At 37.7% G+C, this 18960-nt stretch overlaps 1 protein-coding gene across 1 annotated transcript in view; it reads right to left on the reverse strand.

Annotated features, from left to right (window-relative positions):
* Positions 1-18960, reverse strand: part of ASPM (assembly factor for spindle microtubules) — a 66350-nt gene that overhangs the window by 29076 nt on the left and 18314 nt on the right. The window contains exons 4-16 of the mRNA XM_024764063.1: positions 15714-15818; positions 15165-15311; positions 13255-13500; positions 12909-12976; positions 10443-10584; positions 9762-9892; positions 9075-9250; positions 6887-7032; positions 6712-6797; positions 6046-6267; positions 4570-4777; positions 4323-4465; positions 4075-4203 (exon numbers count right to left, since the gene is read on the reverse strand). Coding sequence (XP_024619831.1) covers positions 4075-4203; positions 4323-4465; positions 4570-4777; positions 6046-6267; positions 6712-6797; positions 6887-7032; positions 9075-9250; positions 9762-9892; positions 10443-10584; positions 12909-12976; positions 13255-13500; positions 15165-15311; positions 15714-15818 — 1949 coding nt within the window. The remainder of the gene's footprint in view (positions 1-4074; positions 4204-4322; positions 4466-4569; positions 4778-6045; positions 6268-6711; positions 6798-6886; positions 7033-9074; positions 9251-9761; positions 9893-10442; positions 10585-12908; positions 12977-13254; positions 13501-15164; positions 15312-15713; positions 15819-18960) is intronic.

Genomic DNA, 18960 nt, shown 5'->3' on the forward strand with positions numbered 1-18960 from the left:
CTATCACTTCAGTTCACCTGAATTAGAAACTGGAATATAAATTATTCATCTAGTGAAAAGGAACAACTTAGAGATCGTCTGATAACCCTTTGCATTGCTGTCTGGGACCACGCACTACGCAAGAGTGGGCTCTACACAGAGATTAGCAGTTTCCTAGGGAAGGGATCAAACTGCTATTCTGACAGAGGAAAAAGGGAACTAATGGACTGAAACATATACTAAGGAATGGTGGGGGCCATATATTGGATCACACCCTTGAGTGAGGAAAGACTAGAAAGTTCTAAAATTAGGCTGAGGAATTATGTCCAACAAGTGGATTAAGCCATCTAACATCATTGTCAGTGCCCTGTGAAGCCTGTGGCCTTTAAGGCTATAAAGATCCAAGTTAAAAGCACACCCCCCTTCACCAACACCCACAATTTCAAAACATATCACAAAGCTACAATAATCAAACAGTGTGGAACCAGCATAAAGACAGATATATAGAACAACGTAATAGAATAGACTGCCCAGAAATAAACCCCCATGTAACTGGGTAATTGATCTTTAACAAGGGTGCCGAGACCACTCAATGGGAAAGGGACAGTCTCTCCAATGAATGGTGTTGTGAAAACTGGTATTTGGATACCAACATATCAAAGAGTGAAGTTGGACCCTTATCTCACACACTATGCATTTATTAACACAAACTGGATGAAAGTCCTAAACATTCAACCCAAAGGTATAAAAGTCTTAGTAGAAAACATAGGGTGAAGTTTCATAACATTGGATTTAGCAATGATTTATGAGATATGACAGCAAAAGCACAGGCACAAAAGCAAAAATTAGACAAAATGGGATTACATCAAACAAAAAATTTTGTTCATCAAAGGACACCATCAACAGAGTGAAAAGGAAACCTACATACTGAAAAAAAATTTTGCACATCATATATCTAATAAGGAACTTGTATCTAGAGTATATAAAGAATTGTTACAACTCAACAATAAAAAAATCAAATAACCCAATTAAAATATGGGCAAACGAAGATATTTCACCAAAGATGACATACAGATGGCCAACAAGCATATGAAAAGATGCTCAACATCACTAATCATCAGAGAAATGCAAATCAAAATCACAGTGAGATCTCTCTAAACTACTACAAACAAACACGCAGAAAACAACAACTGCTGGCAGGGATCATGGAGCAGCTGGAATCTTTGTTCACTATTGGCGGGACTGTAAAGTGCAACCCACAGTGACTACTATTGGAAATCAGTATAGTGGTTCTTCAAAAAAAATCAAAAATAGAATTACCATATGATCCAGCAATACCACTTTTAGGTAGATCTCCAAAAGAACTGAAAACTGGGTCGAAAAGAGGGATTTGTACACTCCTGTTCATAGCAGCATTATTCACAATAGCCCAGAGGTGGAAGTAACCCAAATGCCCATTGAATGGATAAACAAAATGTGGTATATACACACAATGGAATACTATGCAGCCTTTAAAATGAAGGAAATTCTGCTGCAGGCTACAACATGGGTGAACCTTGAGGGCATATGTTAAGTGAAAGAAGCCAGTCACACAGGGACGAATATACTGTATGATTCCACTTATATTAGGTGTCTAAAGTAGTCAAAATAGGAAGTAGAAAGGTAGTTACCAGGGACAAGTGGGGGAGGAAATGGGGAATGGTTAATGAGTACAAAGTTGCAGTTCTCCAAATTGAAAAATTTCTGGAGATCTGTTTCACGACAATGCAAATATACTTAACACTACAAATGGTAGTGTTCGGTAAACTTTAAAACTAGGAATAACCTAAAACACAGTTAAGATGGTATATTTTATGATATGTGTTCTTTACCACAGTTTAAAAGAAAACTATTTCAGGGGAATAAAAAGCACCCAATTGATTAGCTTAATAAAGAATACAATGCAGTTCAAAAGTAGCTTTTGAGTCAAAAGCTCTAAGGACCAGGGGCATTTTTGGATGCAATAAGTTGATGTAAAATGAAACTGAATTCAGCTTGTAGATCATCTCAGTCTCAAGCAAACTAATGTGGAACAATTGTATGTGACATTAGAAAAGCTACAGACGGAAAGTAGATAAGTTCAAAGAGCCAAATATATTACAAAAACGAGTAACTATTTGAAAACTTACATAAACCAATGGCAAAAGTTCCCATACCCGCAGTCACTGACCACGTCATCATTTTTAATACTACCGTGTGGCTGAGCCAACGTGTTACCAGTTTATTTTTATTTTGCTTTGTATATGTAAAGGATTTACTTTGCTTTGGAACTGGTGCCTATTCACTCAGGAAGAACTAAGAGGTAGAATGTGTCGGGGACCCTTGGATAACCCTGCTTCATTCGCCAGGGGCCAATGCTTCTCCATCACAACAAGAGCTTGAACCATTCTATTCTCAATAAATAGTTTATCTAAATTACAGTAATGACTAAAGGAAAATATAGAACCTGGAAAATAGCTACCTCAAGGTAACGTTTATGTGCTTACTAGCTTGTGATATTTCTACAGGAATATGAAGGGAATCTGCTGCTTAATGTTCCCAATAACAAATGAAGAGGTATACTTGGACCTCAGTGTAATTGTATAAGAAAAGGAGTATTGTCACCTGGAGAAAGGAGAGAAGCAGTGGTTTTCAAAAAAAAAAGGGAAATTTCCAGTACTTGGACAAAGGAAATAAATCAAGAAAAGGGATCTTGTGAGGAAAAAGCTAAGAAATTTCTGCAACTGATATGTGTGATTAATACAAGACTACCTTGAGCAGAAAACTAAGATTTCATTACCAAAAAAAAAAAAAAAAAACTAATTGATACCTGTTTCTTAAAATCTTAAATGTCTCATTTATTGCCATATAAAAAGAATTAATGAACTAATTTGAGGACTGGCCAGGAGGGTGCCCTCCCTGAAAACTTTGCTAAAACAATTCTCCGATAAGCCCCCAGAAGTGCAAGTTATCCTCCAAGGATATGTGGGCAAGGAGGCAGACCCTGGGAAGATAAGGGGCGAAAGAAGGCACAGAGAATACGTGGCAGCAGAGAAGACCCCTTGCGAGTGTAAACCACTGCCTACTTCCCAAAAGTTACTACCAAGACTTAGTGGGGCCAGAGCAGATTATTTCAATTAGTGTTATTTCCAGGTCTGGTATGGTGTGAGAGAAAACATGGTATGTTTATGATTCGCCAAAATTTAGCTACTTTACAGCTACTAAGAACTTTATCATAAGTGCATTGTAGTTCAAAACCGAGGAGCAATCCTGGGTGAAATGTATTTCTGAAACAGATCTGATAAGATTTCTTAAGCATGGCTGCTTCTTTGATTTCTCCAAATAAATACAGCATCATTAGTGGAAAGAGTACTGAGATAAAAGGATTAAAATAGTTTTTTCAATTTGATCAAGGAGACCATTTCTTAGATTGTTAAAAATGACATTTTTCTCAGAACTCAAGACAACTCTTACTTTACGTTAATGCAAAATTCATACTACTGGGGTTGCAAAGGAAAACAGTAAATGACATCCTTCTCCCTGTGCTCAGGTCCTAAACATTTTGAGAAATAAAACGATGGAAACCAAAATGCTGCTTCTAAACTAACAAAGGATAACCTAGAAGACAGTTTCATGGCAGACAAAATGAGCTGGCTAACTGAACTGCAGAATCAGGCAGGTGACACCCAGGCCCGAATGGCACCGGTTGAGGTCAAGCCTTCCAGAGCACAGCATGAAAAATTAAAGGAAAACTCCTGTTTCCTGGAGGCAAGTCAGAGTCCAGGATGAAGGAGGGAAGAGCTGAGTCAGACCTCCCCAGTTAACTTTTCACCAATTTACAATGTGGTTAAGGTACTCCATGTCCCTTGGGGCAGAGGCTGGAAGAAAAATTGAATGAAGGAAACATGAGGAGTTAGGGGAAAATATTCATCCCCAACTCGAAACACACACAATTATGAAAATTACCTCAGTAATTTCCTACCTCGGTAAAACGTAAGAACAGTATCAAGAATCAATCAGCTGACATCTTATGAACTACAGTTTAGGTTATAGTGTTTTTTCATTTTTGAGGAGTACCTGATGGCGTTTTAGATCCTTTTTTAGCTTATATTTTCTCCAAGTTGTTTGTATAAGTCGAGCGGCTCTCGTTTCTTTACGAAGATCCAAAAGCCTCGCACAAAGAAATGACAGATAGGTAATAACCACCTAAGAGATAACATAAAAGATGAAAACAGAAGTTTCCATGAGACAGAGAATATAAAACTTCCTGTCGTCTGAGACTCTGATTATTAAGAGGTATTATTGGTTAAGAAACTTTTACTTACCTTCTCGTCGGGAATTGTATTTGACATATCTGAGTGATGGATCATAGCAGGTATTCCACCGAGGTCTCTAGCTGCAGACCTGACCAACTGAAAATTCTTCTTTTCGTTTTCTAGGAGTTCTTTGTATAGTTCCGAAGTATTTTCTGCAATGCAAGTAAAAGAGAGAGATCAGATTAGACTGCTCTTGCCAGAAATCAGACAGGCCAATGAAAAAACTGGAAAAGTTAATCAACCAAAAGGGACTAACCCTGATCAAGTGCTTTAAGAGACAAATCCAGGGAACTTTCATCAGATTCAGATGATGAGTTTAACACCACAGAACCAGTTTGCGTACACTCTACGGTTTGGGTGGTACGCTGACATATGGCAGCAAAACGCACGTAGCAAGGATGGTAGTGGTGGATCAGGTAACATAACACCCGGCCATCTGAGAAAGACACTGTAAAATTCTCCACCTGATTGGAAATATCAGAAAAAGAATGAACTGTATTTAGATAGGAATATAGATTCTAATGGTTTTGTAGTCCATATTTCCTTTGAATAGCTGACTGTCACGTTAATTTCTAGTAGCGCCTAGTATAATACCATATGCACGGCCAAATCCTCACCTATAAAATATCAGTCATATTGTTGTTCTGGGTTGGACAGTGTTCATCAAAAATTCATGTCCTTCCCAGAATCTCCGGATGTGACCTTATTTGGATAGAGGGTCACTGCAGGTTTAACTAGTTAAGGTGAGATCACACTGGAGTAAGATGAGTTCTTAATCAGATGTGACTGGTGTCTTTATAAGAAAAGGAGAGACGCAGAGACAGACACACAGGGAAAATGCCATGTGAAGACGGGCAGTGATGGGAGTGATGTGTCTACACAGCAAGGAAGGCCAAGGGTTGCCAGCAGGACCGGAAGTTAAGAGAAAGGCATGGGACACATTCTCCCCTAGAGCCTCAGCACTAGGGTCTTCAGGGCTCTCTAGTATTTAATTAAAACATAGACGATTACCCATATATTTGATGGTTTTTCTGTTTTATATTCCTTAACAGATATTTTATTCATGTGTGTCAGGACCATTTATTTTCATGTATTTATACTTAAACGTACATTTCATACAGAAATACAGGATCGATCTAACAAATGATTATAAAAGACAGAGCTTAGACTCCTCTCCTCCTCTCTAACGTCCCTCTGTGGTTTATTTGCATTCCCTCTTGTAATGAGGGTGTGATCCTTTGGCCCACAGTTCAATGCAAGCATCTCCTATTAAGACTCCCAACTAAGGGGGCTTCCCTGGTGGCACAGTGGTTGAGAGTCCGCCTGCCGATGCAGGGGGCGTGGGTTCATGCCCCGGTCTGGGAAGATCCCACATGCCGCGGAGTGGCTGAGCCCGTGAGCCATGGCCGCTGAGCCTGCGCGTCCGGAGCCTGTGCTCCGCAACGGGAGAGGTCACAACAGTGAGAGGCCCGCGTACCGCAAAAAAAAAAAAAAAGACTCCCAACTAGGACATTTTTTTTTTCTTGGTGATACATAAAATAATCGTGCATTATACAATTGGTGACAGATTAGATGACACTAGGTATGTGACAGTACCCTTACTCATTAGAGGAAAAGTTTGCTTATACATATCAACTAAATTATTTAAGAAATTAAAGAAAATATTTCACGTGCTAAGTTTGACTTTAACCAAAATTTATTTAAAGAAACTGGGCTAAAACAAAGAACTTACTTTTTTATTATAGAAGTCACAGACAGCATTTACCCAATCCATCAGTAGCTTTACGCTTTCACTATATTGTTCAAAGTGACCACTATGCCTTTTGTCTTTTTTCTTACTGATGACAGCATCAGAATGGCATGACAGTGCAGACATTTTTCTCTTCATACTCTGTGTGTGCTTTAAAAAGTCAATTTCTTCCTTTAATTGATCTAAATTAAGGGAAATATCCACCTGAAATACGAAAAGAGGATACATATCTTTATATTTTTCATATATTATTTTTGACCCACAGAAGCTAAAGTCTTCTATTATCATGATTTTTTTTTTTAAGGCAAATACAATCTACGTGGAAGTGATAGAATGTGTAAGTGGATAAGTGCATGGGATCTGCGGCCACGCAAGCCTGGGTTCTAATCTCCTCTCTGCTTCTGTTCAGTGCTGAACCCTAACTCCAGTCTCCTCCTTTCCCTATGAAGTAATGACAATTAGCTACCTTATAGGGGCATTGAGAAGATTAGACTGGAATATACTTAAAGCAGTTACCACAGTTCCTGGGACAGAAGAAAGTCTAGTTAGTAATAACTACTACTGTTAGTCTTTATTTGATGCAAAATGCTTTTATAAATCAATATTGAAAATTGATAAAAAGTACAAAATGCACCGAATGTACAGTACCTGAAAAGCCAATACTATCTTCCAAAGCAAAGCCAGAGTTTTTTCTTTGTGCCTATCCACAATATCCTTAGAGAGGATTGTATTTCCTGCAAATGGAAAGATAGTCCGTTAGCACAATATATGTACACATCAATTTTTAGTGAGAAGAAAAGTTTTATAGTTACTCAATTTTTACCATGCTCATCATTCAACTGAATTCCTCGTGATTTAAGAACTTCAAGAACAATGTCAACATTGTGCATCTTTTGAAGACGACTTATTGCAGGAATCCTGAGTTTCTTTGAGAGATTCCAGTTTCGTGTGAGAAGTTCCATGGTTCGCCTAACAACAGAGGAATTTTCAGATGAAACTGTTAGATAAAAACATACATGAAAAATGAACTTCATTTAAATAAAGTAATCACCCACATCAATCTTCCTGATTTAAAGGGTTTTAGGTTAGAAAGACCCCAAAATACTATCTCAAAACTCTGTTGCTCCATAGTTAGCAAATAGAGTTATTTCTCATTTAAGTCGGGGGGTTAAGGTCTGTGAACAGAATGTAAGAATGAAAAATAAGATGCACACACACAAATGCACACAGCAGCAGAACAACAAGGTTCTATAGGGAAAGGAAAGGAAAATGGACATTTATTGAGGGGCTACTGTACTCTACACATCAAGTAAGTGCTTTCTTTTATTTTAGTCCCCATGGCAAATCCCACAATCAGGCATTATTATCCCATTTTTGGCAGATGAAGAAACCAAAGCCCAGAAAAGTAAAGTAAATTGCCTGTGATCATACAGCTAGTAATGACAGGACTAGCTGTATCAGAGCTAAAACCCAGTTTTACAGTTTCCAAAGCCATGCTCTTATACCTATACCAGATAAGATAAAAATATTTGAGTGCCTACCTTAAGAAGTCATTTATACCACAGTTTAAATTCAAACTCTTAGTATCATGTAGTGCTTTACACTAGACAAAGATCCCTGTTTCCACAGAAAAATCAAGCCCCAACTGATTACCATATATAGTTAAAATTTGGCAGAATTGTTTACAGAACCGTATTTCTAAAGGTTAGGAAGCAATGTACGATCAGTGTAGGCCAACCACTCAGTCAACGTCTGAAGCGTTTCTGCAACACTAGACTGACTGCCACCTACAGCATCAGTGGATTAACCGTTCCCAAGTATCCTCAAATGACCTTGAAGACCTATGGTCATTTTGTTGACACTGAAGAAAACAGAAACTTGGTATGCAAGATCGAGTCTCTTAACTAGCAAGAGTTCCTGACCAATGACAAAGCATCAACACCCAACACTGGGAAATCCTCAGTAACTCCTATAAAAGCACAAAAATGTCCTTCATTGTCAAAAATAGCACTGAACATAAAGCCAATCACTGCTCCTCCTGGACAGTGGAAAAAGTCTAAAATCGTGAATTCCTACTGGCCAGAAAACAGATGTGGTGGCTTGGATTTATGAAATGAAAAATTAAATATAAAAATAATATGGAAAACATTATCAGCAAACGCTCTGGCCTATATGGAAATTACTCAAGTGAGAGGAAGCTACAGTAAAGTTCAAAAGACTGTTACCTTGCCATGAGAATATATGATCAGAAAAGAAAAGAAAGTTCATGGAGACTGAATTTAGAAGGCAACAAGGGACATGCATGCTGTTTTTGAAGAACTGGGGATTCACAGAGATATAGGGATCCCTTCCTCACAAATGTCAAACGTAATATAAATTAGAGAGTTTCCTAGAAACAAGACGGATGTCTTCAATCCACCTGTCCTAAAGAAGCCAACCAAGGCACAGTGTAAAGGCCACTCCTTCCAGAGCAGGCACTGGTAACTGTTGTCACACCAAAGCCAATGTTGAGGATTCCAGTTTGTTACTGAGGAAACAGCGTGGGATCTGAAGCCAGACATCCGGAGCTGATGTCCACCACCACTGTCTAAAACCTGGGCAAGCCACTTTACGTCTTCATCTCACGTGTCCTCACGTGTAAAACAAGGTTAACACGACTAAAACTGGTCTCAAACAATGCACTCATGAACCCACTGCAGACGTAAAGCATTATTTAAATGTCTGCTAATTTAATTAGTTCCATGCTTTCCCCAACTCCTATTCTGGGGTATCAGTGGTTCCTACTCAGACACTGTCACATGCCAGCAGGGAGAAAAAATTGTGGATAGGAGACAAGGTTTCTGGGCCTAAAATTGACACCATTTTCCCAAACTCATCCCAACTTTTTTAAACCCTAGATTTATCCCATTACGTAAAGGAGCAAGAAAGATTGTGTATGTATAGAAGAAAGTGTTTTCCAGAAAATTTTAGTCTATTCTAGCGAGCAAAATAATTCCATTTCTTATACTTACACAAGACGCACCCCACACTGCAAGTCTACAGCAAGATTTGTAACAGCAAAATCAAATTCATCGAAAGGTGTCTGAACATGGTTCACAGGTAATCCCAGGAAGCTCAGGTGACGGGAAAGGTCACCTTCACCACCTAGGAAGTTTCGTGAAAAAGCCAGAAGAATTTCTTTACTAGCCTATGGAAAAACAAGTGGCAGTTATTATATTCTAGAATTATAATTTTATTTACAATGAAAACAAATTCTTCAAATCATTCTGTGCATATAGAAATAAAATTAATAGTAGTATAAAAAGACGGTCAGTTTCATATCCTATAGTAACAATGCGAACCTCATATATTTCCAATTTAAGACCTTTAAAGAAAGTGCTCATAATTAATAATACACTCTAAAAATTAGCATTAATTTGATAACATACCAAATTAGGAAAGAAATTTTCTCCCAAATTAATTCCTCAGAAGCATAGTGACATTCATTCTCAAATCAAAGTTAAGAACAGGGTGATATGCTGGTGAAATGTCAACCAATAAAAAGTTAGGCAGGGTTAGAACTACTGGGTAGGCGTTCTTATTCTACTCCAGAGTCCTGTTTTTGGGAAACTCACTTTTTCTAAGGAGGAAATATACAATAAAAACAGGCAAAAGTCTTAACTGTGAAATATAAACCAAATATAAACTGAAAACTATACCTTGAACTCAGCATCTTTACAGAAGAGACAAGGATCGTGATCAATAAGTCTGGAGATTTTAGCATAATCAAGGAAACAAACCAGCAGCAATAGCTTTTTCAATGTAAACTTAGACAAAGCTTCTTCATGACCTGAAATAAAATACAAAAAAGCCTAGCAAGTTAATCTGTGCCCAAGTTTTTTTTTTTTTTTTTTTTGGTTCTGAAATATTTTTCTATATTTATTTATTCTGTTGTGCTTTTAGTCTATATATCCCTACTAAGGATTCTTGTGACATGTGTTTTATATTTTAAAGTCAAATTATCTTGGAATTCTTTATAAGATTATAAAACTTCTTATATTTACCTTTTTTTCTGGCTGGGTTGGTTGCTTTGTTTTGGCAGGGGGAACGTAAGTTGGTGCAGCCACTATGGAAAACAGCATGGAGGTGCCTCAAAAAACTAAGACTAGAACTACATGTGATCCAGCAACTCCACTGCTGAGTATACATCCAAAGAAAACAAAAATGCTAATTCAAAAAATACATGCACCCCAATGTTCATAGCAGCATCATTTACAATAGCCAAGAGATGGAAGCAACAACCTAAGAGTCCATCAACAGACGAATGGATAAAGAAGATGTGGTATGTACATAATATATAGACATATAGATATATCTGCAGTTGAGGCAGAACCACTTACCATCTCCATATAGATGAGGAACGGTAGGGTGCCGGTACTCGGCTGCAATATCAGGATTCCAAAGCAAGCGATTCAGAATAAACATTGCCAACCCTGTGATGTCACTGTTGTCTTCCAAAGGGATGAGTTCTCCATATATTGTCTAAAAAGAAATTCATGCTAGAGTTGGGACTGTGTCATCTCTAAGGGGCAGTGGGATGCAAAAGGGGAAAGACAGACAATGACGGTCTAAGGAACTGGCGCTGTTCTACGTCCTAGATAGCATGGGAATAATAGGAATATTTGCTACAACTCTTTGGACTGAACATATACGTTTTGTGCAATTTTTAGTGCATATAGTATATTTCACAATGAAAAAGAGACGAAAGCTCATGACTAAGACAAATTCTTAAAAATCATGTGACAAGTAATATTTACATTTTAATTTTTTCCTTTAAGAACTATCAAATGTAGGCCTGTTGCTCAAATTTAATTATAACTGTCCCACAGAGTATATCATGAAGGTACAACAGACACGTAAATAATTCTAAACTTTCGAATAGTTAACAAATGGAAAACCATTTGTAAACCATGGTTCTAAACCATCTGGGACGCTCAGATCTGTATATAATCAATGACTAAAATATGTCATCAGTTTAACATCAATATGATTAGTATTAACGATTTTTAAAGCAATTAGAAAAAACTAAAAATATATCAAATTATATTTTATAATCTTACACTGACAAAACTAGACAAAAGCATGGGAAAGTATTAATATCTGCCAAAATACAGAAATTTCATCTTTATTTACATTTTTTTTGGCCTGTGATGCTTTTTTAAGATCCTCAAAGGTCACACCCACTAGCAGAACCCTAAGGTGTGGTGTAAAGTAGAATGTTTTGTCCACAATTTTTCATCCCTTCCTTCCCTTTAAAAGGTCTTATTCCCGGGCTTCCCTGGTGGCGCAGTGGTTGAGAATCCGCCTGCCAATGCAGGGGACACGGGTTCGAGCCCTGGTTTGGGAAGATCCAACATGCCGTGGAGCAACTAGGCCCGTGAGCCACAACTACTGAGCCTGCGGGTTTGGAGCCTGTGCTCTGCAACAAGAGAGGCCGCGATAGTGAGAGGCCCGCGCACCGTGATGAAGAGTGGCCCCCGCTCACCTCAACTAGAGAAAGCCCTGGCACGGAAACAAAGACCCAACACAGCCAAAAACAAATAAATAAATAAATAAATTATTAAAAAAAAAAAAAAAGGTCTTATTCCCAATAAATGGCATAGACTTGCTATGTCTCTTGCAAGAGAACAAATATTTCTGCCTCATTTGTGTCTGGACAGATAATGCACTTTGGCCAGAGATATGGTTGGTAGTGATGCACACTACATGTAAGCAGAAGTTTTCAAAGGCATTGCATGTTTCCACTGAACTCTCCTACATTTTACCTCTGCCACAAAAAAGCTATGCCCCAAATAGACAGGTTCTATTTTAATTGAGGTTCTGGAACTATTTGACATGTGAAAGCACAGCCAGGTGATATATAATTTTCTAATTAATCTTTCACTGAAAGAAATAAGAAATTGAATTGAATTTCAAATCAATTGAAATAAGAATTAAAGTAAGAAGTCTTAGCAAGGACACTATCGAGCTGAGTGACCAGAGTAGGCTTCTTATTCATTGCCTCAATTCCTTGATAAATAGCCAGATTATTGTAAAGATTCCTTTCAGTACCAAAGATTTTTTAATTCAAAAGCCTAGAAGTAATTGAAGCAAGAATGAGATATCCCACATGACAAAAGTAAAAAGCCTGAACAAAATATGAGTATACCAGTAAAAGGCTAAAGGAAATGGAAACACTGAGGATTGTAATAAAAGAATATTTTTAAGAGTCAACTCCTAGTGGCTTTCTAATTCAGTTAGTTTTAACATTCTAAATATTATTGAACCATGCCCCATGTGAAAAACTCAAATTCCGATGATGTTTCCATGAGAGGTGTTCCATCAAAATGGTTCCAAAGGCATCAGACTGGTGTAGATTCCAGTCCTGACCAGGCATTGGCATTCAGCGAGTCACTTAACACCTGAGCTTCTGTTTTGTCAGTGAAGTTGAAATAATAATACATACCTCACTGGGTTTTATAGAGATTTAAATATGGAAATGTATTTACAACACCCTGGCATTGTCATTGGTAAATGCTCAGAAAGGAGCTAACTATACTTGTTATTACATCTGGTACCAAATTATATATTGTATATATTTAAGAAACTAACAGGAAAATTGCTGTATAACAAAATGGCCATAATATATAATGATGGGGTCTATTAACCTAATGAGCATTTATTAAGGGACCTTAAATTTCATACTGAAAGATCAATTAAGCTAACCAAATGACTTTATAAGTGAAACCATCATTTTATTAAAGAGTCTATTACAAGTATATAATAAAAAGATGTTCCTTTTTTCAAAAACTGAAAGGTGTACTTACCTCTAGGCCGATTCGTAGCCACAAAGGATTATATGACAACAGCCAATTCAAGACTTTCTGCCGTTCTCCTGAAATACATGTGACAAGCAAGTAAGGTCAGATCACTAATCAAATAGAGACAGTAAATAAAATTTCATGGAAAGAAATCAGTGGCCAAAATGGAAAATCACATATATGAAATAAGTTAAAGTATACTTCCACTCTTTAATATACGTACATGATCACATTTAAGTTTGTGAAAGTTTAGGCCACAAAGTGAAACCATGTACATATATTTGACTCTGAAATAAAAAATTTCTAGAGTGTTTTTAAACAATTAATCTCAAGATTTCTATAATCTTCTTACCCACATCTTTCCAGAGGTGTCTGTCTTTTCGAACAATTAACCGCCTAGCTTCAATTTCAATTTCAAGCTTTTTCATAGCTTTAACCATTTTTTCAGAAGTAAATAAGCGACACGCAGCACGACGTAATCTATTCAAATTGCAGCGAGCGGTATAAGCTCTGAGAGACACTTCATCCTTGGTAGGAGCTCTCGGGACACTTATTTTATGTTGACTCTCCAGTCCCAAAAGAAGAGTGGAAGCATTTACTGGGTAAAAACGAAAGAAAGAATGTTTTTGGTTAAACAATATTTATATACATTTTAAAACCCAGCAATAAATGCAACTGAAGATGGCCAAGACAGAACCTATTCCCCACCCCTTCCAGCCTGCTTCTTCTCTTTCCCACCTCAAAATAAAGGTGATGCCATTCACTCAGAACCTTAGGCCATCCTATCACTGCAACATCTTGGCTCTTGCCTTCAAACTGTACCCCAAGTCTAACCATTTCTCACAACCACTATTGTCCAGGTTCCAACATGATCACCTCTGACCCAGACTAATGGGAGAGCCTCCCTGACTGGTTTTGCTGCTTCCACCCTCTTTATAAATTAGAAAGCTAAGCTGCTAAAGAATGTGATTTGTTAAAATCAGTTAAATTCTGAAATGCAATTTGAATTTTTATAAAACACATTTTCTCTCAAAAAGAGAACTAAAAATCATGCTTTGTTTACTTTTGGAAAATAAAGAAAAGTACCTCAGAGATCATCTAATCAAAGGGCCTTTTAATGTAAAATTCCCATACACACTTCTCTGACACTTACAGACCAGTGTCTGCTGGAACACTGCAGCAATGGAGAAAGCATCTCCCTAAAGTCAGCCCGGGTGTTGCTTTGGCAAGTTAAATATTTTAAAGGGTTTTTCCTTAACTTGAGTAGAACTGATCCCTATACCAACTTCCATGGGAGAGCAGCCCAAATGAAGCTTCCTTCTCTCAGGAGAAAACTCTTTAAATATTTGAAGGATACCATGTTTCCATCCTGTTCTATACTTGAGTTTTTCTCTTTTCCAGAACAAACACTGAAATATTTTTTAAATTCCCCATATCAACTGGTTTTCAGAGCCCTCATAATTATATACTTGTCTACAAGCTTCTTAAACTAAGGTACAGTGGAGACAACATCCCTAATCAGGCCACATAAGACTTAAATTGATTCACCAGGACATTACACTTTATTAATGCAGCTAAGACTGAACTGGATTTCTAGGCAGCCATGTCTCACTGTTAGTGCAGACTGAATCTATACTAAAGTAAAAGCCATTCACTGCAAAGGCTAGAAATCGAACTGGCTGAGGAGCAGGAAGATAAAGAAAAAAGAAAAAGTAAAGTTCGGAACTTTCAGCACAAAATTCTCTCCCGCACAATCTTGAGCATTTGTGTTAATGATCTACCGAGCCATGCCATTAACTACAATATAATAAACATGTATAACGAAAGAATGAAAAATCACGTTAAAAAACTACCTGTTAAGGGACTTCCCTGGTGGCACAGTGGTTAAGAATCCGCCTGCCAATGCAGGGGACACGGGTTCGAGCCCTGGTCCGGGAAGATTCCACAGGCCGCAGAGCAACAAAGCCCGCAAGCCACAACTACTGAGCCCACGTGCTGCAACTACTGAAGCCTGCGTGCCTAGAGCCAGTGCTCCGCAACAAGAGAAGCCACCACAATGAGAAGCCCACGCACTGCAACGAAGAGTAGCCCCCGCTCACCACAACTAGAGAAAGTCCACATGTAGCAACAAAGACCCAACACGGCCAAAAATAAATATAAAATAAATAAATAAATTTTAAAAATATATTAAAATAAATATTTTTAAAAACTACCTGTTAAAACAAAAGTATTATTTAATTTAAACATTAACTAAATGTTTACCTTCAGAAATATTTGTTTTTACAGTGAAGTCATCAGGAGTTAATATAAAATTTAGCCACCAAGTAAAGCCCTGCTCCTGCTTTTCCTTCCAGCGTTCATCATAAAACATGTTTTTTGCAGCAAACGGCATTGGGTGTCTAGGAATACCTAAGAATACAATTAGGTTATGGCATAAGAAATTTTCCTTTAAATTATTATACAATCTATAGCAAAAGACCATTTTTACCAGCAAAACCACCTTTAAAACACTGAACAATGTTTCCTTTTTCACTACTTCCTAGAAATAGTTGAAAGCATTTTGGGTATAAAATGTAGTCAAAGTAAAAGAGAAAAAGTATGGCCATACCTCCTGGTTTTTTAAAAATCCCAGGTAAAGTGGGTCAATTTCATAGAACTCTGAGAAAATATCCTGTTATTTGAATACACACTTTAACAATTTTTCAAAGCCTTTATTTGACAAAAAAGTATCAATTCATTTCCATTTGAAATGCAATTAATGCTTCATTCCATGTCAGTTTTTCATAGACTTTAAAGATATTAAACACTTGCCTGTTTTTAGTGGTTTTATGAAGGTCAAATTAGATTGTGCCACAGGAACAATGGGTTTTGTCTTTTTGTTTTTTTTAAAATTAGGAGTTCTGTGTCCTAAAGACTCTAAAATATATGAGAAAACAGAATAATAGCATTAAAAAAATGAAATAAATTCTGTGAATGAACTGCTGTCAAGTTAAGATTTGGGCTCTCCAAAATCATATCCGTTTAGAAAATGCTGAATAAACACTATGTGCCAGGGTATGAACTCGGGTAATAAAACTTATGTCTGGAAGTTACAGACCAGAAGCTACAATATATTTTGTGTCTACAGAAGCTAGGGTTCAGATTCAACCAGTTCACTGTGTGTGTATATACAGCAGACTCCGTGCTAGGTGCTGAGAACGCAGAATGGAAAGATGTGGTCCCGGCCCTCAGGAAGTTCTCGGTCTAGCACAGAAGTGTAGAAAGAATCACAATACACTACATAAGGAGAAGTACTCATGAGGAGTCATGGGACAAGGGGAGGGAGATCTAAGTCACCTAAACGGCAGGACAGCCTCCTGGCAGGGGTGACCCTGAGCTGACCCTGCAGTGGATGTGACACACCAGGAACGGGGCCTTCCACTGAACTGCAAAGTGCCCGGAGCCAAGAACACAGATAAGAAAAACAAGACAAAAAAGAGGTTGGAAGAGGTAGAAAAGAATTCAATACTATTAAAAATAACAGTGACAGCTAATAGTCGAATACTTTGTGCCAGGCACTATCAGAGTCTTGTAATTCAGGTTACCTCATGCAGTCATCACCAGAAACCTATGAGAAGTGCGCTTTTATTCTCTACATTTTATGGAATCAGGATACTGGAGCTTAGAGCAACTAAGCCACTTGGTCAAAGTCACGCATGCTAGTAGGTGGCAGAGCTGGACAGTATAGCTCCAGAGCCTGCACTATTATTCAGTTAGAAGTACCTGGTGGGCCAGTGAAGGATTAAAGTCCACGCAGTAACACCATCATATATATTTCAGAAGACAGAATGGACAATGGACTGAAAGGAGTCAAGAGTAGAGATGGAAGCCAAAAGGAAGCTATCCCAGGGGCCTAAGTTAGCTATGATGAGAACTTAAAGGAACACGGAAGCAGTGGAGACAGATTAGAGAAGAGTTGTTTTCACAGCAGAACTAACAAGGCTTAATGTCATCTGACTAGGCAAGTGATGGAGAATGAGAGCCCCGATGGGTCCCCGTGCCTCACCCCGGTGATGAGGGAGACAGTGGGTGGTCCCTACAAGTAACCTGTCAGAACGCAGTTCACTCCCTCAAAAGCAGGTTTCACACCAGCTCGCGCTGCTGCTCAATACAAACAAGAAGCCAATAAAGACAGAGGAGGGAAAGCTAAGGCCCAGGGCAGAATCCAGCCCATGGCTGTTTGTGTACAGTCTGCAAGCTAAGAAGAATTTTCACATTTATAAATACTAGTTGGAAAAAAAAAAAAAAACCCTCCAAACAATTATATTTCATGACACATGAAGATGATATGAAATAGTCACACCTGTTCATTTACACATTGTCCATGGCTGTTTTCCCTTCCACAATGGCAGAGCTCAGCAGCTATAACAGAGATCATATGTCCTGCAAAACCTAAATATTTACTATCTGGACCTTTAGAGGAAAAGTTTGCTCAGCTTTGATTTAGAAGAGTTGCAAATCTACTCCAACTGTCAAAATAAGGAGTATGACCAAATTGTTACATAATAGTTATTAGGTTATAAGGGTCTTTGCATTGTAACATATTTAAAAATAAAAATATGAGGAAAAGTTCCTCATTCTGAAGGCTTGCAAAAGCTGGCCCCTCCGCCTAGAACCATTTTATTCTGTGGGAACCTTCTTTGGACAGGTCTCACAGCTTCTTGTCAGTCACGTAAAGCCAAGTAAAGTGCCCCCACTTCTGTGCTTTCGTGATTCCCTGTGCATAACTCAAAGGACTGGGAACAACTTGAGGACAGGAATGATACCTTTTCTCCTTGTTGCCACAGAGCCTAGAACAATGCATAGGACATAGTAGGTACCTTATCAAGGTTGAATAAATGTATCTTGAAAAACTGACTTCTTTTTCTGCTCTCCTGGGTTTGTCAGAATAGAAAGAAGGCAGACACTCTTAGTGAGTTACCATGCTCATAAATCAGATATCCAGTGTGTGCAATTCTCTTTAAACCTTGCAAAGAGGCTCAGCTCAGCTAGGCGGCCACCCTAAACAAACTGCAGGTTCAAGTGTCAACACATCAGTGGTTTATTTGCTCATTCATTCATTTACTGTGTCATTCATTCATCATTTAGTGTACACCTTGTAGGAGGTCAAAACAGATATGTTCCTTACATTCAAAGAATTTGTTATCTGGTCAGAATATTTCTATAGGAAATAAAATGATGGGAGCAAAGAAATGGAGTTAACAGGTAGATACGAGATGTCTCGTATGCTGCATTCAAATTTGCTAAGGGAATATACATAGAGGAAAAAGTCATCAGGGAATAAAGTACTAGAAATCAGTGAAAGATTTGAGTTAGTGAGAAAACAACATATATGAAAGTTAATAAGAAGATACATGATCAGGAACAAGATAAGGATGCCCACTCTCATTACTTTTATTCAACATAATCTTGAAAATCTTAGCCACAACAATTAGGCAAGAAAAAGAAAGAAAAGCCATCTAAATTGGAAAGTAAGAAGTAAAAACTGTCACTATTTGCAGATGACATGATGCTATATATATAGAAAACCCTAAAGACACCACCAAAATACTGTTAGAACAATAAACAAATTCAATGAAGTTGCAGGATATAAAATCAATGTACAAAAGTCTGCTGCATTTCTGTACACTAATAACAAACTATCGGAAAGATTCTTACCACATCAAAAAGACTAAAATACCTAGGAATAAATTTAACCAAGGAGGTGACAGGCTTGTACACTGAAAACTATAAAACATTGTTGAAAGAAATTGAAGAAGACACAGATAAATGGAAAGATATTCCTATGTTCATCGTTTTGAAGAATTAACACTGTTCAAATGACTATACTATCCGAAATCTACAGATTCAATGCAATCCCTATCAAAATTCCAATGGCATTTTTCACAGAATGAAAACAAACAATCCTAAAATTTGTATGGAACCATCAAGAAAGACCTCAAATAGCCAGAGCAACCTTGAGAAAGAACAAAGCTGGAGGCATCATGCTCCCTGATTTCAAACTAGATTCAAAAGCTAC

This window comes from Neophocaena asiaeorientalis, unplaced genomic scaffold (genome assembly GCF_003031525.2).
Source record: "Neophocaena asiaeorientalis asiaeorientalis breed wild unplaced genomic scaffold, Neophocaena_asiaeorientalis_V1.1 scaffold594, whole genome shotgun sequence".
NCBI classification, from domain to species: domain Eukaryota; kingdom Metazoa; phylum Chordata; class Mammalia; order Artiodactyla; family Phocoenidae; genus Neophocaena; species Neophocaena asiaeorientalis.